The 23,030-nt window shown below is 41.5% G+C and overlaps 1 protein-coding gene across 13 annotated transcripts in view; it reads left to right on the top strand.

Annotated features, from left to right (window-relative positions):
• The window catches only part of szt2 (SZT2 subunit of KICSTOR complex), a 154,746-nt gene that overhangs the window by 51,727 nt on the left and 79,989 nt on the right, over positions 1 to 23,030 (top strand). For all 13 annotated transcript variants that reach the window (XM_044198544.1, XM_044198540.1, XM_044198549.1 and 10 more), the window contains 14 exons: positions 173 to 463; positions 794 to 929; positions 2,149 to 2,265; positions 2,366 to 2,435; positions 3,191 to 3,376; positions 4,163 to 4,393; positions 5,297 to 5,549; positions 7,757 to 7,831; positions 13,153 to 13,291; positions 13,773 to 13,908; positions 16,219 to 16,339; positions 16,585 to 16,737; positions 18,569 to 18,671; positions 21,209 to 21,323. In XM_044198544.1, the coding sequence (XP_044054479.1) occupies positions 173 to 463; positions 794 to 929; positions 2,149 to 2,265; positions 2,366 to 2,435; positions 3,191 to 3,376; positions 4,163 to 4,393; positions 5,297 to 5,549; positions 7,757 to 7,831; positions 13,153 to 13,291; positions 13,773 to 13,908; positions 16,219 to 16,339; positions 16,585 to 16,737; positions 18,569 to 18,671; positions 21,209 to 21,323 (2,126 nt within the window). The remainder of the gene's footprint in view (positions 1 to 172; positions 464 to 793; positions 930 to 2,148; positions 2,266 to 2,365; positions 2,436 to 3,190; positions 3,377 to 4,162; positions 4,394 to 5,296; positions 5,550 to 7,756; positions 7,832 to 13,152; positions 13,292 to 13,772; positions 13,909 to 16,218; positions 16,340 to 16,584; positions 16,738 to 18,568; positions 18,672 to 21,208; positions 21,324 to 23,030) is intronic.

Genomic DNA, 23,030 nt, shown 5'->3' with positions numbered 1-23,030 from the left:
CAATCTCAGCAAAACACAGGGGTTGAGTTCAAATGAAATTTATCTGGCCAACTTGCTAATAGTGCTTTGTTAAATACTCCTCAGTTTATATGATGACCCATGGTTGAGAGACACTAAATTATGCTACTCATCTAGTGATTTGATAATGACCAGTTTATTGTTTTGTGTGTAGAAAATGTGTCGGGCTGCTGCATCATGACTGAGAGCGACACAGATTTGGTGGTAGAGTATGAGGAGCATCCAGGCACCAGCTCCCACAGAGAGGGTGAAGACCAGTCCCTGTCAGACTCCAACACTGTCAACCAGGACCAGGACTCCTTCAGCATCCTGGAGGGAGACTCTCTGCTGGAGCCCGAGGGGCCACAGCTGGACATGCCGCCGCTGTTTGTTCATGTCACTTGTTCCGTCAATATGAAAAGTTGCCATGGCTCCATGCCCATACAGACACTGCCTACCTGCCTTGGTGAGTACAGCCTTGATTGTCTCTTCACTTTCCCAGAATAGGGACACACAATGTGAACACACAACTCTGATTATGAGAAGTCTGGTTAAGATCTCTGGGATTCTCCCATATTAAAGAAGGCTTGAATTTTTTCCATTATTCAAAAGGTAGTTCAAAGTTTGAATAAAAAGTGACACCCTTCATTGTTTCATCAAAACAGCTATTTTCCCAACTTTTACATTTCCATCTTCCCTCTTCAACAAAATTATTGTCATTTAGTTGAAAAGTTAAAATTTGACCACTGAGACTATATCTTTTGCTGCTGTGCTCATTTCCGTTTTGTGATTGCAGGTGAGATTATTTCCTGCCTGGAGAATGCTGAAGCCTTACAGTCTGTGGATCTGGATGAACTCTCAGTCACATTAGATATTTTTGTCCTGACACTACCTGTGGAGATTGAAGACATGGCTGATTTCCATCATAACAGGTGAGCAAAAAGCCACAATTCAGCAGGTTGGCAAGAAAAGAGGATTATACAAGTTTTGGTTGTTGTTTTTTTTTGTTTAGTTTTTTTTGGACATATGTTTGATTTCAGTTTTTTTAAATCTTCATTCTAAACTTCCTGATCTCATTGCAGTATTAAAGGTGCTCTGTGGAGTTTTCTTGTGAACAAACTGTTCTGTTTACGCACCAAAATTCATTGTGCATCACCGAGGCCTGACAAACATATCGAATGCATTCCCTTTCTTTAAATTAAGGTCGGCGGTTCGATCCCGGCTTCCCCCAGCCCGCATGTCAAAGTTTCCTTGGGCAAGACACTGAACCCCAAATTTTGGACTCTGCATGGTTTTCTTCCATGTTTAAATTGGCTAGCAGTCTTCTTCTTTCTTGCATTTGTTAGCACATTGGTACATTTCTTGGTGTATTACAGTCACCAGCTGTCAATCAGTGGAATAGCGTGAAATAGAGCTAAAACTATTAATCGATTAATTATCTAGTGACAGAAAATTAATTGGCAACTATTTTGATAATCGATTTAATTGTTTCAACAATTTTTCAATCAAAAATGCCAACAATTGTCTGGTACCAGCTTCTCCAGTGTGAGCATTTGTTGCTTTCTTCTGTTTTATGCCATAGTAAACTGAATATCTTTGGGTTTTGGACTGTTGGTTGGACAAAACAAGCAGTTTGAAGGTGATGTCATCTTGGGCTTTGAGAAATTGTTATGGGCATTTTTTTCACAATTTTTCAATTTTATTGACTAAATGATTAATCACTTGATTGAGAAAATAATTGTCCGATTAGTCGATAATTAAAGTAGCCGCTAGTGGTCAAAAACTCCACAGGGTACCTGTAAGTTTAACTGGTGTAATGTGAAGGATTACGTTTTTATTTCATTTTTTACTTTGGCACCATCTAGTGGTAGTATCACCAAAAAGTGCATGCTGTCAGAATCATTTAAAGGATGCTATAATCACAGACATGTCTTACACATAGTAACTTTAGAAGAGGGAGAAGACACATCTGAAATATAAATATATAAAACAAGAGGGCCTGAAGTTGTTGTTGAGCTGTGCACTGCTTGGACCTAAATGTCTTCTGACGTGATATGACGATAATGTGGCTCAACACTGTAAATGTGACTCAGAATAAGTGTGAATGATGAAACCATGGTGTGGCACATCTGATCTCCTCTTTGCGTGCAGGTACACCTCAGAGAGCAGTGTGTCCCTGAATCGTTCACCAGGACAGCCCTCCTCCTACCGCTCTGATGAGGAGCTGATGGCAGTGTTGGACAATCTGAGGGGAGCCGGAGTTGATGGGTGTGTTTGTTCAACAGGACAATACTGAGCAGGACTTTCTCTGATTCTGTCAATCAGCAGAGGTTTCTGTTTTTCTGATGTCTGTCTTGTCTTCCATCAGGGTCTCTGGTGATCCCTTATCCAAACTCCCAGTTCCTCACAAGGTAGCAATTCTGGCCACGATGGACGAGGTGAGTCTTATTCTTCTAAATGTGAGATATCAAAGCAGCGACACAACAATACAATACAACATCTGGAAGAGAGTATCTTCGCTTATTAGCATTACCTAAATATGCAGTATGTCCCGAGCCAGTCTCAGCACACTTTCAGATAAAAATACATCATATTGAATTTACATTTTTCCATTTCCATTTATTGAAATCGGTGATGTATATTGCCTTTGGGAATGGACATTAACATACTCTGAACAGGATAAGCGGTTTAGAAAGTGGAGTAACACAATGGTGACATTTTTCATTTTTAATCAAATTACAAACTGGAAATAAGAAATAATGAAACTACATGTCAGGTTGCATGTTCATGCTCCCCACAGGGCAGGCGCTTTTACATTTTGAATATTGTATCAGCTTTCCTTTAGCACCGCGCTCAGGAGAGGTCAACACATCATAATATAATAGGGGGGTTGCCATGGAATTGACTAACCACAAATGGATGAACCCTTTGATTTTTACTGAGCTTAGCACAAACTGTACATGCTTAACCTTACTGCTGGTAAGATTCAAAGAATATCAAAATCACCGTTTATTTTCTTTTGGATTTGGTTTGTTGAACATGTGAAAGCACATTACAGCTTTCGGTAGCTGCTAGCACGCGTTACTCTTTTAGTCTTATTGTTAGGAGGGGTATTTTTATTCTTCACTGAAAACTGTGACGTCACACACACAGCAGTGATGAGCCTTTCCTGGTTTTTCTCTGTGTGTTTCAGATCCGCTGGCTGCTGGAGGATGAGATCGTTTCTGCCCTGCGTCACTCTCGGGTCATCAGCTCGGCCACGCTGCAGAAAGTGTCGGAGCACGTTGTGCGCTCCAGCGGTCGGCCGCACTGTCACTGTGAGGATGTCCCACTGCAGTTTGTCTTTGGGCCCGAGCAGTCTCTGGAAAAATTCAAAGAGGCAAGGACACACACACACACACCTTTCTGTTTCGGTTTCCTGATCTTACTGAACCTCTTTTAAATATCTTTTAAGGAATCCTCCACCTCTTTCATATGTATTTATGGCCTCCTGTAAATGATCAAATAGTACTGTTTTCACTCACTAATCACTTCCAGGTGCTTCCACTGAAGGCCTCCCAGTGCCGGGGTTTTGAGGTCATGGTTCGTTTTCAGTACAGCAGGAAAGAAAAAATGCAGAAAATAAAATTTCTGTCTTTTATTTTGAAAATGGTAAACATTGAATGGTGGCTGATTGGCCATAATTCTTACAGCAAAATGTATGGAGTTCAGATGTTGACATGTGGTTCAGTAAGAAAAAGAAACAAATTTCAAAATGTCAGTAATGCTCCATTATTATTACAAAAGACTTGAACCTGCATATGAACAATAAATATGAATACAAATCTAGATTTGGTTTAGTTTACATACTGAACCAAACATCTTGTATTGAATGGTCGGGGACGAACACTTCGTCCTGGTTGGATTGGACTGGATTTTACTGAGAGAGAGAGCAGCAGCGTGGTGAGCGTGACATAACTCTGTTGTTGTACTGATGGAATATGTGAGCCATTACGGCAGCGCTCCTTCCACCTCCCTTCATATCGCTTTTCTTTTCTTGGTACAGTAAGTGAGTACTCAGTACTTGTCCGTAGTAGAGCATACAGTATATGGTTGTGTCAGTGCTTGGACACATAGTTAGGATGTATGATTTTGATATTTGATGGGATAATGTCTGATCCCACAGGAGTTCCGCAGAATGTCGTTCTCTGGCTACCTGTTGAATGGAGAACAGGACAGCTTCTACTACATGTCCCTGAGCAGACTGCACCCTCAGAGGATTCACGCTACCAAGAGGCTGTCTGAGAGCACGGCAGACCCCGCACAGCACACCAGCCCCCTCTCTGCTGGAGCACAGGTGGAGGAGGTGATGCTAGAGAGTGAAGCAGAGGCTCAGGCAACAGAGGCAGACAGCGAGGTGATCTGCAGAGTGACAGTCACAAAACACTTTGTGTAATCCTTCTTAGGGTTTCGTTTTATTTTCATTGAGGTAACCAGTGATACCCCATGGTAAAGTTAGCAAACAGTATGGGATCAAATGCAGTGCCATATAAGCAATCAAAATGCAGCTCCATGAAGCTTTTAGGAAGCTGGTTGCGGAGGTGGTTTCTCACACGGCCCTTCCTGACTGTGACTTACTGAGCCGCTGTCCTCTACTTCAACATGTGAAACCTCCCCTCCTGAGCTCAGTCAGACAGACTCCGACACATCGCATCTCGCGATCAGTTTAGTGACAAGATGACAGTTTAAACAGTTGCCTCAGTCAGTACATTTGTGGCCTTTACTGTGTCTCTTTTTCACTGAGGTTTAATGTTACATTTATTATTTATTTTAAGTGGAATACTTTCTGTAAGGGGGGTAATCTTTATTTTGGATGATGTTTCCCACCTCGGTGCAGGAAATCCTGTAATACAGACCAGAAAACAACAGACCTCATGAGGTATAGAATGTCAGAACTGAGACGCTTGCAGCTGCAGTGTGGACACAGGGTTTGTTGGGTGGTATCTAATCATAATCACAAAATCTGGCAGCATAGAAAAAAGTACTGAGCAATATCCTCTTTTATGTTGCCACAGGAAATGCTTCAGCCCAGATTTTTGTCTTTAAACTTTTTTTGTTTTAAACACATTTATTCAGTGACCTTAGATCCATATATTCATACTCTTCATGACCCTTGTTTGTGTGTGTCTGTTTTTTTTGCATGTGTCTGTTTCCAAGCAACAGGATTTAAACCGGCAGTACTACAGTACTTAAAGTTCACTAATCAGTATGTGTTTATGCAGATTACACTTATTTTTACTTGAACTCTGTCCGACTGCAGAGTGAAGACAAGAAGTCCATCAGTGTTGCTGCTGACGCTCCCAGTGACACAACTGCAGGAGCCAGTGAGCCAATCAGAGCCTCGAAGCCTGAGGCACATGACACTGTTTCTCAGAGCTCAGTTAGCATGGCGGGGGACAGAGGTCATCCCAGTACCCCCCAGCTACAGACTGAACGCTGCACAGAGTCCACCTCACCCCCGAAGACACCGTCCAGTGTCAGCCTGGCTGAGTCCATGCAGTCAGCCTCTCACAGTGAGTCTAACAAACACACTGCCCATATCTGTAATGTATTCCTGAGGTATTTAATTGCATGTATTATCATAGTTGCTATAAGCCCCCCAGTGGATTATGATGTCTGTCTAACAGTAATTATTAGGCATTGCAAGAGTCCGGTATCGCAGTGTGGTCTTGCCATCATGCCTCAATGACAGCTCGTTTTCTGCTACAAAAATAAGTTTTTTAATATCTGTAACATGTGTTCAAGATCTGTAGCAGTCAATTAATCACATAAATGGACTGTACTGTACAGCACCTTTCTACTCTTTCCAACTACTCAAAGCGCTTCACACTACATATCACATTCACACACACTCAAACACTGAGTGCTAAAAGAAGTAACACACACTCACACACCGAAGGGATAGCCCTTACTCGAGCAAATTGGGGTTCAGTGTCTTGCCCAAGGACACTTCGACTTGGGGAAGCCGGGATCGACCCGCCGACCTAGAGTCATTGCGACTTACGGATGCATTTTGGTAATGGTATTACAAGACTGACTTTTTATATGTTTGAAAACCTATAGTCAAACAATACAAAATGAATCAACACCAATTTTGATAATTGATTATTGTCATTTAAGTTAAGTCATTTATCAAAAAAAATGTCAAACTCTGGTTCCAGTTTCTCAATGTGAGGTTTGCTGCTTTTCTGTTTTATATTACTATGAATTGAATCGTCGGTTTGGGGCTGTTGGTCAGACAAATCGAGCTATTTAAAGATGTCCTCTTGGGCTCTGGGAAACTGCAATGGACATTTTTCATTATTTTCTGAAGCTAAGTTAAAGTAATCATTAGTTACAGCCCTATGTTTATTATTCATTGGACTTGTGTTCTAATGGATTATAAAACATGTATAATTCATTGTACAACTAGATTCAGGAACCCCTAACATGCACCACAGTAGTTACCAACCAATGTCTTGCTGATATACAGTTGTACGCCAGGGTCCTGATTGCTGTCAGACATATTGTTGATTCTGTGTTTGGCTTTGCAGTGTTCCTCTGCTGTGTTTTCACTCATTGTTACCAAATCATTTGACTGCATGGGATGTGGCCAGTATTAGAGAGGATGGGTTTTTATAAGACCCTATTGACCATGATTAGATTAGAATCTGAAAGTTACAGAAACCAACATTATGACTCTCTACCCGACCTCTTTTCAGTCACGTTGTTGTTTGATAAATTCATTCCTTCATACAGGCTGCCTACCGCTGAAACGACTGCTACTACTACACTGTAGGCCAAAGTGTACAATCAGTTTGTCTGTGTGGGTTCATTGAAGTCAAGTAAACATTGTTCCACCTGCAGTCAGCTTTCACTGATGTATTTAATCGGAAGGTCGGGTGGTTCGATCCCGGCTTGCACAGCCCACACGTCGAAGTGTCCTTGGGCAAGACACAGAACCCCAAAGGGCTGTGCCTTCAGTGTGTGAGTGTGTGTGAATGATCAGTAAGTTTCCTCGAACTGATGAGCGGTTAGCGTCTGCCATCAGTGTGTGAATGGGGTGAACGTGATATGTAGTGTGAAGCGCTTTGAGTGCTCGGGAGAGTGGAAAGGCGCTATTTTTTTATTTTGTTTATAGTCCAGTCTCTCTGATAGACAAAATGACTCGAATGTTAACGAAATTGCAGCTGGAGGTGGGTGGAGATAACAAAGAGCTAGTACACAAAAAAGCTGTCATGGCGGTCCCAGAAGCGGCTCGTCGCTCTGCTCCGCGGTGAATACACGGAAGCCGTGTCAAGCTGCACAGAGCAGATGAACCGGGCAGGAAGTTAGACACAGAAATGGCATTGTGCATCCGGTCAATTTTCAACATAAAACACCCTGTGCAGATTCCCGGTCATATATCAACAAAAAACACAAGTAAAACAGACAAAAATAGAAATCCTTTAACTACGTAGCCTACTTGCCCATGGTAGAAGCAGAAAAGTCAAGGACAAAAGGACCAAATCAACAACGTCGTATGAAGCCGCTTGGAGGACGGAAAACAAAACTGGCTCGCAGACACAACGTTATAGAGCCATACCCGGTGGAATCCCGCCGCAAGTCATTAGAAATGTGCCCCAAATCTCGCCTATTTTCTGGCCAGAATCTTCAATCTTCAAGTTTATTGAGAGTGTGATCTGGCAGAGCTCATCTCTGTTGCTACCCTGACACTGAATGTTAAATTGTCTTTCCTCAGGCTGTGGCAAACTCAGGCCGAGTCGAGTCCAGAGTGTCGTCTCCAGCCAGGGCAGTCTGGACTCAGACATGCAGGGTAAGTGCTGCACAAAGTTGAATGATGGTTGACGAGCTTGATCAGTGTTAGAGAGGTTTGAAGAAAGAATGAGGTGGTTGTGACAAGTTTGAAATCCTTCCTAAGCGCTTGTTAGTTTTACACTTAAACAAAATACAGACCTCCAATATGAAAGCTATCTATATAATGCAGGTTTACTATGGAGTCACATCAGTCTCACTAATAATGAAAGCACACAGAAGGATTCGCAAATGTATTTCGGGATATAAATATTAATGACTCTCCACATTAATACTTTTCAGAGCACACAAAAATAATTATTGTTGTATATAAATGTAAAACAAATCCACATAAGATAAGGTTCACAAATGTATTTCTGATGCACACACAAATATTTCTTGTTTTAAATGTATATTTTGAGGCTCAATTCACAAATGCTAGCCTACCTATGATGCTAACCGCTCATAATACATCAATGCCGGTGCCACGAACTAGACGGAGGAGAGGCTTTTATTTCACTGTTGACGGATGGTTTCAATATCAAACCATGGCAACGGCTCCGCATGTAGATGTGGCGGCCAGTAGCTCCCTCAAACTTTGCTACATTTTTGTTTTAATTTGTTATTTTCTCGCCTTTCTTACTGAAGCATGTACAGTAATACACTCATCAGCATCGGAAAGGAAGTGCAGGGATTGGATTAAGTGCAGCGGACCTTGAGAAGATCACTGCTCACGGCATCTCCCGGCCTGACAACCAGACCAGCCGGGCCAAACGTCACCACAAGCGGTGTGACCGAAACAGGAAGAGAAGAAAGAGAGGTGGCATAAGAGCCAAGGTAACCCAGGTTGGACCTAAGGCTATTCCACTACCCAGTCTACTCCTGGCTAATGTCCGGTTGCAGGAAAATAAAATGGATGAGATAAGACTCAACGCTAACTCAACAACGCTGTACACCCACGACTGCAGCCCCCGACCTGGAGACAGCTCTGTTATGAAGTTTGCCGATGACACCACCATCATCGGCCGGATTACAAACACACAATGAGACTTCATATCGGGAGGAAATCAACAGTCTTGCAGGGTGGTGCACAGAAAACAACCTACTGCTCAACGTCCGCAAAACCAAGGAGCTGATTGTTGATTTCAGGAAAAAGGAGGCAAAAACACACACCCCTGTCTACATCATCGTCAAAATTTCCGTGCCAAGTTCTTGTTAACTTTTACAGAGGAGCAACAAAAAGCTTCCTGACTGGAAACATCACAAACTGGCATGGGATGTGCACGGCCCAGGACCGGAGGGCTCTGCAGCAGGTGATTAAAACCGCTCAGAGGATCATGGTTACCAACCTACCGAGCATCAGTGATATCGGAGGTGAGGTGTCTGCGCAGAGTCCAAAGGATACTAAAGGACAGTACACCCGGCCGGTTTCATTAGAGAGCTCCAACCAGCTCACAGCGGGGACTGTGAATGTGACTGGCCGGCTGGCGATGTTCTGTCTTCTGCACTTCCAAAAGGTCCCACACAGTCCAGGTTCATACAGTGAAATAGTTTGGAGTAAAGCACCCGTCCTCCTGATAAATCCAGAGCTCCATTAGAGCTGTCTAAAGTTTTGCATCTTTAAATGTCCCACGAGATTTGCTGTGACATTACTGCACGCATGGAAACGTTTAAAATGACTGACAGCAGCCTCTCTGATCATTAAACTGTTATAGAAGACATACATACATAATCATACACATACATCAGTACAACACACAATAAAGAAATCACTTAGAAAGCTTGTGCTGCTTGGCTTTCTTTTCAATGGAAATATAGCCTGCAGGGACCGGTAGAGGTGGAGAGAAATGTTCATGCGGGTGCAGGTCTCTAAATCTGAGAAAATAATTCTTAAGGGTGGGTGGCGAGTGGATGATTAATGTGTACATGCAGATTCAGATCACGTCAGAGCCCAGGTGGTGTTTGTTAAAACATATTTTATACATTTAAAAAAAGAAATCAGATCTGCTAAATTTCAGGCACACCAGTGCTCGACAACTGCTACTACAGTTGTTGTTATTGGCTCTGTTGATATTACCACAACCATTACATTATTACAAAATAAAATTCTAGTTGATATTTGCATTGTGCTCCCTACCCCACCCCATTCTCTTTCTGTCTCTGTCTGTCTGTCTCTCTCTCTCTCTCTCTCTCTCTCGATGAGACTCAATGGAAGCCAACCATTGAGTCTTGTTCTGCTCAAGGTTTTTCCTTGCCACTGTCGCCAAGTGCTTGCTCATGGTGGGATTTGTTGAGTCTCTGTAAATAACATTTTAAACAGTATGGTCTAGACCTGCTCTATCGGAAAAGTGCGATGAGATAACTTCTGTTATGAAATGGCGCTATATAAATAAAATTGAATTGAAAATGTTCAGTCGCACTTGACAGATATAGATTGTTGTGATTTTTAACATTGGCAAAATTTTCCTTTTCTACTCTCTGCTTGATCTTTTAGAGGCACAATGTGTGTCTCTCCCTGAGCTCTCTTCTAAAGCATCTCACTTTTCTGATCACTGCACACAGTATAGAAATCAAACAATCATGAGAGTGTAATTTAAGAGAGTGATCAAATACTGTAACTGTAATCCTCCTAAACTGAAGGTTCAGATATTCAACAACACAAAATCAGACACGACAGCTATGAATTTAGCTAACATTTCAATAACATACACACTATTAAAATAAGGTTAAGTGCAAGTCAGGTAGAAAAAGCTCTAATAAAGCATTGAACACAGCCAAAGGGACCAAAAGACAACAGAAGCCTCTGTACCAAGCTTTGTTTTAAGAGGAGAAAATTATGTGAACCAGTCTAGCTTGTATGACTCTTAATAATACTAATACATAATACTGCCAGAGCGATACAGTATGTTGCAGTTATGATACTGCTGGATCTGCTAAGGATAAAGCTCAGGACAATTTTCAGGACTTAATTTCATCAAGTGAATTTAATATGCTTGTAAATGCCTTCATTATTAGCCCAAAACTCTCATCAATATAGGAGCAATTTCGTAGATAAGGTTTCAGTCGTAGTCATCTGGACACTGTTTTCAGAATCAAGACGTTTCGGCTCCCATCCGGAAGTCATTTTCAATAGAAAAATGGACCGGGAACTCAGAAATTTAAGCTACTCTGTGTTGCTTAAGCACTGCCCTCAGGAAGGAGTCTTCCTGAGTATCTGCTGATTACTCTGCCCAGTATCACCTGAAACTGACCTAATTGTTTCCATGATTGCCCAGTAATCAGTAATCAGGCCTATTGTTTTCTGGCTGCACCTCCCTCATCACTGTTAAGTACCTGATTATCATATGATTGGCGTGACCAAGGTGCTAATACACTGTGGTAAACGTTGGGCAGATTGAATCTCAGACCACCATTTCTGTTCAAAGAGGGGTTTTCTTTTTTCACAAAAATGGCTTCCTTGTCACCCCGTTCAAACCAACTCTTCTCTCTACTTAGAATCTTCACCTCGCTGTCTTCAAATGTGTGGTTTGTAGCTTTTAGATGCAAATGCACGGCGCTCTGTGATCCTGAGTTAGCATGTCGTCTGTGCTGATAAAGTCTTTTGTGAAGTGGCTGTTCAGTCTCACCTATGTACCGTTCTTTGCAGTTTTCCTCACTACATTGAATAGAGTAAACTACATTGCTCTGTTTTTGTGTGGGCATCTTGTCCTTAGGATGAACAGGTTTCTGTCTTAAAGTGTTGCCTGGTTTAAAGAAAACAAGAACATCGTGCTGTCTAAAGATCCTTTGTAGTTTTTCAGACAGTCCAGATACATAAGGGATGGAGACACCGTTCCTTCTTGGTTCTGTTTCCCTTTTGTCCTGTTTTCTTGGGCTCTCTTTGTTGAGAGAACCACAGGCTGAGAGAGCATTCTGGACGTGCCTTTCCTCTTTCTTCTTACCCTCTTAGCCGGTGGGGACTTCTTGGGCTCTATGTTGTAATGTCCGGACCCAGCTTGTGCTGTTATGGATGGTGTGAGTCAAAGAGCAAGTATTGATCCGTATGTGTTGGTTTCCTGTACACTTCTATCTGGAGCTTTCCGTCCTCTCCTCTGAGTGTAGAACAATCAAGAAAGGCCAGGCGGTTCTCTTTGGCATCTTCTCGGATGAACTTGACGTTGGGGTCCACAGTATTGATATGCTCTGAGCACGCTTCCAAGTCTTGTTTCTTGATCTTCACAAAGGTGTCATCCACGTAGCGGTACCAATGACTTGGTGATGTGCCCGGGAACGAGGACAATGCCTTCTTCTCAAACTGTTCCATGTACAGGTTGATGGGAGAGACCGGAGAGCCCATGGCACAGCCGTGAATCTGTCTGTAGAAGTGTCCCCGGAATTGGAAGTAGGTTGTGTTAAGACAGATGTCTAATAGTTTGCAGATGTGTTAAGGTGTAAGCTTGGTCCTTTCCTGCAAGGTGGAGTCATCCTGCAGTCTTCTCCTCACCGCTATCACTGCTTCTGAGGTCGGAATGCAGGTGAACAAGGACACAACATCATATGAAACCATTACGTCATCTGGGTCCAATCTGGGATGAATGAGGGACTACACTGTCTTATAGGAGCAATTTGTAGTTAATCTGTGTGAAAAACATCCGTTGTCCATTGTGTACATTTATAATCAAGAACAATAAAAACCAGTGGAGCCTGGTAAAGTGACTGCAATATGAATAGATCCAAACCTCTGACTGCGTAAATCATCTGCATAAAATGTGCATTCCATCCAAGTCCATTTTTAGTTGGTTGTCCTAACTGCAGCCCTAGTAGTGAACCCGCTGATTGTACTGTTTGATACTCAAACAATTAATTTGACTTTACTCACGTTGGTAAATCAGGCTGCAGAGATGAAGCACTGTTAGGGTTAGGTGTTCATTCATACTGTTGTCATTTATTATTATTATTATTTGCGGCGTCCACCAATCGGAAGGTCAGCGGTTCGATCCCCGTCTCCCCCAGCCTGCATGTCGAAGTGTCCTCGGGCAATATATTGAACCTCAAATTGCTGTCAAAGGCTGCGCCTTGTGAGTGTGTGAGTGTGTGTGAATGAATTAGCTTCTTTGGACTGATGGGCAGTTAGCACCTTGCAATCAGTGTATGAATGTGTGTGAATGTTGACATGTAGTGTGAAGCTCTTTGAGTGGTTGGAGGACTAGAAAGGCGGTATACAAATGCAGTCCATTTACCATTAAATGTCTGTTACCATTGTTCACAGACTTTACATGACTTAAATGATGAAGATAATGTAAATGATAACATTGTAATGTTTTTTTTTGGCCTTTTTGTTGTTTTGCCTCTGTGTGTTTGAAGGTTATGATGGTGGCAGCAGTGACTCTGAGTGTGAGAGCCCCACCCTGGATGAACAGGAGCGTCAGTCACCACTGATGCCCGACTTCTGGTTAATTGTTAAGATCCACCAGGACAGAGTGAAGGTCTACTCCCATTCCAGGTCAGACAAACCTCAGAAATGCTCTGAACACCACAGTTGATTCCTGCTATATCTATTTAACATTTAATAATCAGCCTGTGGTCTGTGGCTCATATTTATCAAGCATTTCAGAGTAGGATGTCATCTCTAACTGGTCCAGAATTCAATGACACATTTTTGCTTGTTCTTTTAGGCTTATAAATAAAAGAATTGTATCAAGTTTCTGGAAAGTCATCCTTTAATCAGCTTCTGTGATAAACTATGAGACCTCGTCATAAATTTCAGTTTAAACATTTTGCAAAATGGTGATGACATTTTCCTTTGAGAGTGAATGACTTCTCAGTGCTGAAAGTGTATGTAGGAAGCTCCATTAAAACTCTAATGAGAGTAATTAAGTCCTAGTCAAACTTTCAGCACCATTCATAGGACAGATTCTCAAATGCTTCGTCATGGCTGGTGATTGGATCCCATACATTTGTTAGGATTTGACATATTATTGCAGGTGCTTCACAGAAGGAAAAGAGGTCAGTGCTGAGGAGCTGGAGAAGAAGGAAGATGATCAGGAGCTGCCTGAATACTTAAAACTGCATCACATGGTGATCAGGAAGATAGGTGAAATCTGCAGAATAGTCAATCAGGTAGCCACTGCAGCACTCAACAAACGACATCACAGATTGTTTTTTTGTTTTGTTTTTCAAAAACTTGACTACAAATGTTTTAGAAAATCATACAGATGAAGTAATATTGCCAATCCATGACAATATTAAAAGGAGCATAGGAAGAGCAAAAAGCATAATTTAAAATAACAGAGGAATACTGTACATTAATGAACATGAACATCAGTTCAGATTTGTGTCCCTTTTGGTTCAGGTTTTCAGCATTCGTCTGTTAGCGATAAACCTTTGCAAAGTCCTTTCCTATAGATACAGTGGTGTGAAAAAGTGTTTGCTCCCTTCCTGATTTCTTTTTTTTTTTGCATGTTTGTCACACTTAAATGTTTCAGATCATCAAACAAATTTAAATATTAGTCAAAGATAACACAAGTAAACACAAAATGCAGTTTTTAAATGAAGGTTGTTGTTAAGGGAAAACAAAATCCAAACCTACATGGCCCTGTGTGAAATAGTGATTGCCCCCCCCCTGTTAACATATAACTTAACTGTGGTTTATCACACCTGAGTTCAATTTCTCTAGCCACACCCAGGCCTGATTACTGCCACACCTGTTCTCAATCAAGAAATCACTTAAATAGGACCTGCCTGACAAAGTGAAGTAGACCAAAAGATCTTCAAAAGCTAGACATCATGCAAAGATCCAAAGAAATTCAGGAACAAATGAGAAAGAAAGTAATTGAGATCTATCAGTCTGGAAAAGGTTATAAAGCCATTTCCAAAGCTTTGGGACTCCAGCGAACCACAGTGAGAGCCATTATCCACAAATGGCGAAAACATGGAACAGTGGTGAACCTTCCCAGGAGTGGCCGGCCAACCAAAATGACCCCAAGAGCGCAGCAACGATTCATCCAAAAGGTCACAAAAGACCCCACAACAACATCCAAAGAACTGCAGGCCGCAATTGCCTCAGTTAAGGTCAGTGTTCGTGACTCCACCATAAGAAAGAGGCTGGGCAAAAATGGCCTTCATGGCAGAGTTCCAAGACAAAAACCACTGCTGAGCAAAAAGAACATTGAGGCTAGTCTCATTTTTGCCAGAAAGCATCTTGATGATCCCCAAGACTTTTGGGAAAATACTCTGTGGACTGATGAGACAAGTTTTTTGAAAGGTGTGTGTCCCATTACATCTGCCGTAAAAGTAACACCGCATTTCAGAAAAACATCATACCAACAGTAAAATATGGTGGTGGTAGTTTGATGGTCTGGGGCTGTTTTGCTGCTTCAGGACCTGGAAGACTTGCTGTGATAAATGGAACCATGAATTCTGCTGTCTACCAAAAACTCCTGAAGGAGAATGTCCGGCCATCTGTTCGTGACCTCAAGTTGAAGCGAACTTGGGTTCTGCAGCAGGACAATGATCCAAAACACACCAGCAAGTCCACCTCTAAATGGCTGAAGAAGAAAAAAATGAAGACTTTGGAGTGGCCTAGTCAAAGTCCTGACCTGAATCCTATTGAGATGCTGTGGCATGACCTTAAAAAGGCAGTTCATGCTTGAAAACCCTCCAATGTGGCTGAATTACAACAATTCTGCAAAGATGAGTGGGCCAAAATTCCTCCACAGCGCTGTAAAAGACTCATTACAAGTTATCTCAAACGCTTGATTGCAGTTGTTGCTACTAAGGGTGGCCCAGCCAGTTATTAGGTTTAGGTGGCAATCACTATTTCACACAGGGCCATGTAGGTTTGGATTTTGTTCTCCCTTAATAATAACAACCTTCATTAAAAAACTGCATTTTGTGTTTACTTGTGTTATCCTTGACTAATATTTAAATTTGTTTGATGATCTGAAACATTTAAGTGTGACAAACATGCAAAAAAAAAAAGAAATCAGGAAGGGGGCAAACACTTTTTCACACCACTGTAGATTGGATTTTCCTTCCTACTGAACTGTCAAATCTCACTTGTAAGAGGACTGAAACTCACATTTTCAGGTATCCTAAGTCCCTTCACAGAGAGTGCAAACTTATTGTGCCAAACATAATTTGGTGTAAATGCATCTATATAGCAATTAACACACATGCATCAACACAGTCCTATAGGTAGGCAGGTCGCTCTTTATTTATCCCCGAGGGAAATTTTAGTCTCACAACAGCAGAGATATATAGGGAATAGAACAATAATAAATAATGAATAGATAAAGAATACAATGAAAAAGAATAAAAATACAAAGAATACTACTAATAATATATATTATATACAGTATTTGTAGTTGCATGTGAAATCGTGCTTTGCGTGCTGCTCAGTGTCTGCTGTATATGTGTGTGCATGTGTAGCGTATGCTGCTGCAGGACCTACATGACAGCCATGTGTGTAACTCTCTGCTGGTGGCTGAAAGTGAAGAAGACATCTGGAAGAACGAGTCTCTCTACAGGCAGAGGCTCAACACCTCCGATGGTAAGTCAGCAGAAGAGGCAGATAGTTTTGCTTTTATTTGTTCAGGTTTTGAGATTTCTGTTACTGAGATTTCTGTGTGCATCCCAATACAAGGTAGTGGAGGGGAAAGGAATTTTTTAGTAATTTGGGGGAACAGACCCTTTCATTTCTTTTCTGATGTCACACTTTAATGTCAGCTCTTTGCAGATGTGTCTGTAAATATTTCCATGCCCTCACCCTTTTATTTTTTCACCCTAACCTCACAGATTACAACACAGAGGAGAGCTACCAGGCCAGAGACTACCTGGCAGCCACCATGCAGTTCATCCCTGGACATTTTGCCTGTGATGTGATGTGGAGCACCATCATCCACATTCACCCACGCCTCAAGATGGGACCCAACATGGGGGTATCCAGGGGTGAGTGGTCTGAACACTTGGTTTTATATAAAGACCGTGTTCCTATAAAGGGGTTGACACCCACAAGGACTGGGGTGATGTGCTCCCGCTTTTTGGTCATCATCCTTGCAGCTGCCTTTTGGACCAACTGCAGGCGAGTTAATGAAGACTTGGGAAGGCAAAGGGAATCACAATAATACAGTCATGATGTAATGAAGGCATGGATTACCTTTTCCATGTTGTGGAAAGACAGAATAGGTTTGAGTTTGGAAATTGTTCTTAGCTGGTAATAACTCAGAGCTCAGAATCTAAAATAACACCCAGGTTTTTTGCATGTGACTTCACATATGGGTTGAGGTGGCCTAGCACACTGGCGAGGTGGACCAAAGATAATTACTTCTGTTTTATTACTGTTTAGCTGAAGAAAATGATTTGCCATCCAGCCTGTAATGTCCTCGAAACAGTCCAGCAGAGGTTGTAGGGTATCCCTAGATTTCAGTGGGAGGTACAGCTGTGAATCATCAACATAAAAGTGACAGGAGATGCTATACTTCCTAATAATATTATAGAGGAGGGAGGGAGCATGTACAGGAAGAAAAGAATCGGCCCCAGGATGGATCCCTGAGTGGGTCCCCAGCGGTGACTGGGGCAGAGGAAGAGGAAAACTGGCCCACAGCCACTGAGAATGTCCTATGTTTAAGGTAGGATTTAAACCAGTTAAGTGCTGTACCCTTAATACCAACCCACTGTTCAAGACGTGTCAAAAGGATGTCATGGTCCACAGTATTGAAGGCACCACTAAGATCTAGTAAAACCAGGATGGCATCTCAACAGAGAGTTGCAGATCATTTGTTACCTTTAACAGCTGTTTCAGTGGAGGAAGGGTTGCAGTTGTGACAGGACAACGTTCCCCATTATTTTAGAAATAAATGGCAATTTAGAGATGGGCTGATAGTTATTTAAACATTTAACATCAAGGTTATGATTTTTGAGCACAGGCTGGACGACTGCGTGTTTAAAACATGCGAGGACGGTGCCAGAGGCTAAGCTAGAATTAATTAACTTGGATGCAAGGGCTAACCATATCAAAAGTATTCTTTTATGGTAGGGGATGGCACAATATTAGTCGAAACTTTATTAGTCTTGTTAGCATGTTAAATTGTTTGCTTACCTGTAGACATTTTTCAAAATGTTGCATGTTCAGCTGACCTGCTAAGCAGGAACTAAGAGGCTTTCGAGTTTATGTGAGAAATTAATTGCAGTTAATAACTAGAAGTGTTGTCCTCTGTCTCTATTTCCCTCTATAATTAGAATCAAATTACATAGTCCTCTCTACTATCCTTCCCAAGAAATTACAGTTGCACATCTTATTTATTAGGAAAGTATGCAACCTGTAAAATAAAGTATTGGCAAAAAATAGTACAACTGAGGTTATAAGTAAGTGGCCTTTCAGTTGGACAAGTGAGCTTGTGACTGACTGATCCCTGGCTCAACAAGAGAGATTTGGGCCAGGAAGTGAATGACTCAGGTCAACTCCGTCCTTATGCAAGGCACCAAACCCCCACCTCGTGCAGTGGAGCTGGTTACTGGACAGCAGTCAGGAGTGTGGCTGCACTGTGCAGCTTAGTGTGTAACTGTGTTTAGCTTATAAAGCTTTTACAGTGGTTATGTGCCAGAAGTTATTTCCAAATAGCTTTTAGCTCCAAAGCTCTTGTTTTCATATTTACATTAATTAACCGCTTCTCAGTTTATTGTGTTTTTAATATAGTGATGATCTTCTTCTTAAAAAGAAATGAATTTATTTTTCAAACATGCTAAACCTGTCAATATGTCTTTTGTCTCCCTATCGTAGCGATCCAGGCCCTGCGCTCTGTGCTGAACTCTTTCTGTGTGGTCAACAGGAAGAACATGTTTGTCTACCAGGAGCGTACAACTAAATCAGTCTTCTACCTCAGGTTGGACTTTCTTTCAGTCTTTGCTTTTTCACTTCTTCACTGGTTTTCAGTCAGACTAGGGTTCACATTTTTCTTTTAGGTGTTTTTCAGCATTTCCTCCCCCAAATTCACTAACACACAATATCTTATAAACTGTTGCAACACAGCTACGTGTAAACTTTATCTTCATAGGGTGAGACAGTAGTATAGTAGAAAGCTGGAAATTCAGCTGCTGTCAAATACAGCACTGCAAGTAAACATCATTTCGTGATTCCCTGAGCAAGATGATGGAGCTTCCATATGACACTGTAAACTTTGAGACTGGAGGGAGCACTTCTGTGTCCCCACAATCCCTGTTTACACAGTTCACAGATAATTTCACAACAAGACTTGGCTCAAAGGGATTCGTCTTAGGAGTGAGCAGAAGAAAGAGTGAATATAGGGAGTTAACTAAGACCATGCAGCTGTAAAGATGTAACACAACTAATCATGTGACACTGTCGACCACTTTCAAGTTATGTATGACGGGGCTGTTTCATAAAGCAACATTACCAGTTAAACCAGGCTTTCTTCAGTAAATCGTTATTTTCAGGATTTTCTCCTTCATAATGGAGGTTAAGCTCAGTCCCTTAGTACTGATGTGCTGAGGACAGAAGTCAGATTGCAGCACACATCACGTTTATCACAACTTGACATGGGCTGCAACTATTGCCAACTTCAACTGCAGAACTTAGACCTTTTTTCTTTGCTTTAGGCTACTTTATTTTAATTCACCTTCAGCTTGGCTGTCTGCCCCTCTTGTATTTTTAATAGAAGCACGTCTGTTACATTTCTTTAAAAGTTAAGTTAAAGAAATTAAACAGATATACTTCTATTAAAAATACAAGAGCCAATCTGAAGTTAATTTCACCATGGAGGCTGCTACATGTACAAAAGACAAATGCCATAATTACTGTATAATAGCATAAAAACAAAGCGTGTTACTTAAGGAACTTGCAACCTTGTGTCTCATCGAACATGGAACTGCAGCACTTATTCTCGAAGGCTTCTCCTTGATCTACTGAGGCTTGGATTGTATCTCATTTGTATGTCGCTTTGGACAAAATTGTCTTAGGTGATCAATGTCGATGTAATTCTGCTGATGCAAAACAGGAGCGCTGCAACAAACTGAGCTAACAGATGCTGGTGCTTGTGTCAGAGTCTGAACTTCTCTTTAGCTTTGTTTCAGTTTAGTGCTGTGATATTGTATTCTTCATATTATATGTAGAATATCTGTTGCTTTGTGGCTGTGAGCATTGCAGCTTTGTCTTTAAATGTCTGTTTTCTCCGTTTAAGTTGATCAAAATGAACAGTTTTTATGCCTCCGTCTGTCCATCCGTCCCATTCTCGTGAACGCGATATCTCAGGAACGCCTGGAAGGAATTTCTTCAACAAACGTCCACTTGGACACAACGATGGACTGATTAGAATTTGGTTGATCAAGGGTCAAAGATCAAGGGTCAAGGTCACTGTGACCTCAAAAAACACGTTTTTGGCTGCAACCCAAGAATTGATGACCATATTTCACAGTTGTTCGGACATTGAATTGGTGACACTTTAGACTCAAAAGTCATTGTGACCTCAAAATAGGCTTTTAGTCATAATTTAAGTATGAATTGGGCGATTCCAGATTTTACACGCAGGAGGAAAGAAAGGGAGGAAACATAAGCAGCACATGTTGTGCAGCTATACTCTTTCTTACTCTTTACATAGTAATCATGAACATGTGTCCCTGTTCAGCCAATACATCTGATAATCCTAATGGAATCATACATATGTACCATCAATACAGTGATAACTTCCATTTAGCCAAATAATACACTTTATACATTTTATTCAATTCCTTCCAACTGTTCACTACATATATTACATGAGTCTGGACAGACGTGGATGGAAACGGCAACTCCACTGGTTGGCGGAGGCAAACAGCCGCAGGGCGGTATTCTAGTTGAACCAGGCTTTATGAAACCGCTTAATCCCAGTTTGTTAGCCCATTCAAGCCAGACTTTCACAATAAACCCTGCTTCTTTATGAAATATCCCTCTGCTATATTATAGAGGCAGTTATTTCAGCTGGCCAAGCTTGTACACAGCAACAATGAAAGTCCATACGAAACTGTTCTTTGTCACAATTTGACCACTTTCTGTGAAAGCATGACACATTGTATTTAGTTGTCATGCTGCCTTTGTCTTGTAAGATGTCATCAGTCTTTGGTGTTCACTTTCTGAGAGTTATTTACTGACTAAGTGCTGTAATCTCCTTGCTGGGGTACCGACTTTCCAACACTTTTTTGGAAACATTAGTACATTAGTGAGAGTGGCTTTCAGATAGAAAAGCTAGAAATCACTGGGGAGGAACAAGAAAGATAAGAGAGAAAATGATAGGATAGTCAGTGGATGACATTTGATATAAATGGCATAAGACGGAATTGTTCTCAGAGACCATAAGTACATGACTATTACTAGCTCAGTCACTAAGACATCAACTTCCATACCTGTTCCTTGTGTTCATCCTTCCAGACTTTGTGAAACGTCACTAACAGGGAAATACTCCGACGTGGATGGAAACCTCCACATGACTCGCTCCATTGGGCTTGCCAGGAGTCAAGAGCCCTTGTTTTCCGAGGACTTTATGGTAAGTGAACAAATGCAGTATATACCGTAACTGAAAATGACATTTTCATAATTGATATTTGGCATGTGGAGGTTGGTTGACTGCGGAATCCCATAAACAAACACCTAAAACATATTCTGGTTATGGTTCTTATCAGAGCTGTAGACTTGAGACTTGGACTCAAGTCTTGACTTGGACTCGTAGGCTATGAAACATGACTTATTTGAGGGTTGACTGCCTGAAGAAGAGGAAAAAAGCTGAAGAGCCTTCAAAACTGCTGTGCTATGCACAGATCACTGCCAAACTTGCATGAATAACTGATATGGTAACAGATGCACATGCTAGTGTTTCCATAACCATAACTGTTTTAGATACATGAGCTGGCACAACAGTAAAGTTGAAAAAAACATTCAAATTAAACAATGCAGTTGAGATATGACTTGAACTTCTCCTCGAAAGACTTGAGACTTGACTTGGACTTGCTCTCAGAAACTTAAAGTTACAGGAAACCCGATTTAGATTTGTATATGTTCTCCATATATATTTGTAGGAATACATGTGATGTACTGTGTAAAGCATTTAAATTTACAGAAAACATCAAATAACGACTAAAAATCACAAGGGATTTGGGGGATTTTTCGTGTGGAAGTCCAGACACCAGGACAGTAAGGGCGTTTCAGTTAGGTGCAATAAAATCAGCGACACCTACGGAAACAACAAAGCCTCGTGTTGTAGGTAGCTATGGCAACACACAAACACGGCACACATTAACTGTATATTAGACCAGGATGAGCCCCCAACAAACAGAACTGAAAACACTACAGAGCACTACCAGGTCCAACCCAGCAAGAAATCACTCACAAACACTGACAGAGCATCCATACCCTTAATACAAATGCAGAGATCCACTCAACAACCCCAAAAATGACAAACCAAGCTCCTCGAGTCTCCAGCTCAGCTTGTTTTGGATCCAGTTCTGCTTGGAATTGCTGCTGCACACAGATCTCCTAACCCTAACCTTTTGTCATGAAATGTACGCGTTTCCTCTGTGACAGTCTGTCAACTCTTATCAGACTACTGACTGACAGAGGATTCCAGGATGCACGCTGTAGTTCCAGGGCTTATCTGATGCCCTGCGGTGCGGAGTGAACTGTGGCTGCCAGCTCCAGTGTGTAGGAATGTTCCCGACTTGCCTGCAGAGGCAGAGTCGAGCCTATTAAAATGGATACTGCTCTCCTTATATCCAGTTAAGTAGAATGGTTTATTGGTGAATAAGCAAACAAGAGTAAATTTTGGAATGTAATTTTATTTATTAATATACACGGAGTGCAGAATTATTAGGCAAATGAGTATTTTGACCACATCATCCTCGTTATGCATGTTGTCTTACTCCAAGCTGTATAGGCTGGAAAGCCTACTACCAATTAAGCATATTAGGTGATGTGCATCTCTGTAATGAGAAGGGGTGTGGTCTAATGACATCAACACCCTATATCAGGTGTGCATAATTATTAGGCAACTTCCTTTCCTTTGGCAAAATGGGTCAAAAGAAGGACTTGACAGGCTCAGAAAAGTCAAAAATAGTGAGATATATTGCAGAGGATGCAGCAGTCTTAAAATAGCCAAGCTTCTGAAGCGTGATCATCGAACAATCAAGCGTTTCATTCAAAATAGTCAACAGGGTCGCAAGAAGCGTGTGGAAAAACCAAGGCGCAAAATAACTGCCCG

Source organism: Siniperca chuatsi, linkage group LG6, assembly GCF_020085105.1.
Source record: "Siniperca chuatsi isolate FFG_IHB_CAS linkage group LG6, ASM2008510v1, whole genome shotgun sequence".
Lineage (NCBI taxonomy): Eukaryota > Metazoa > Chordata > Actinopteri > Centrarchiformes > Sinipercidae > Siniperca > Siniperca chuatsi.
This window is presented reverse-complemented; position numbering and strand designations above follow the sequence as displayed.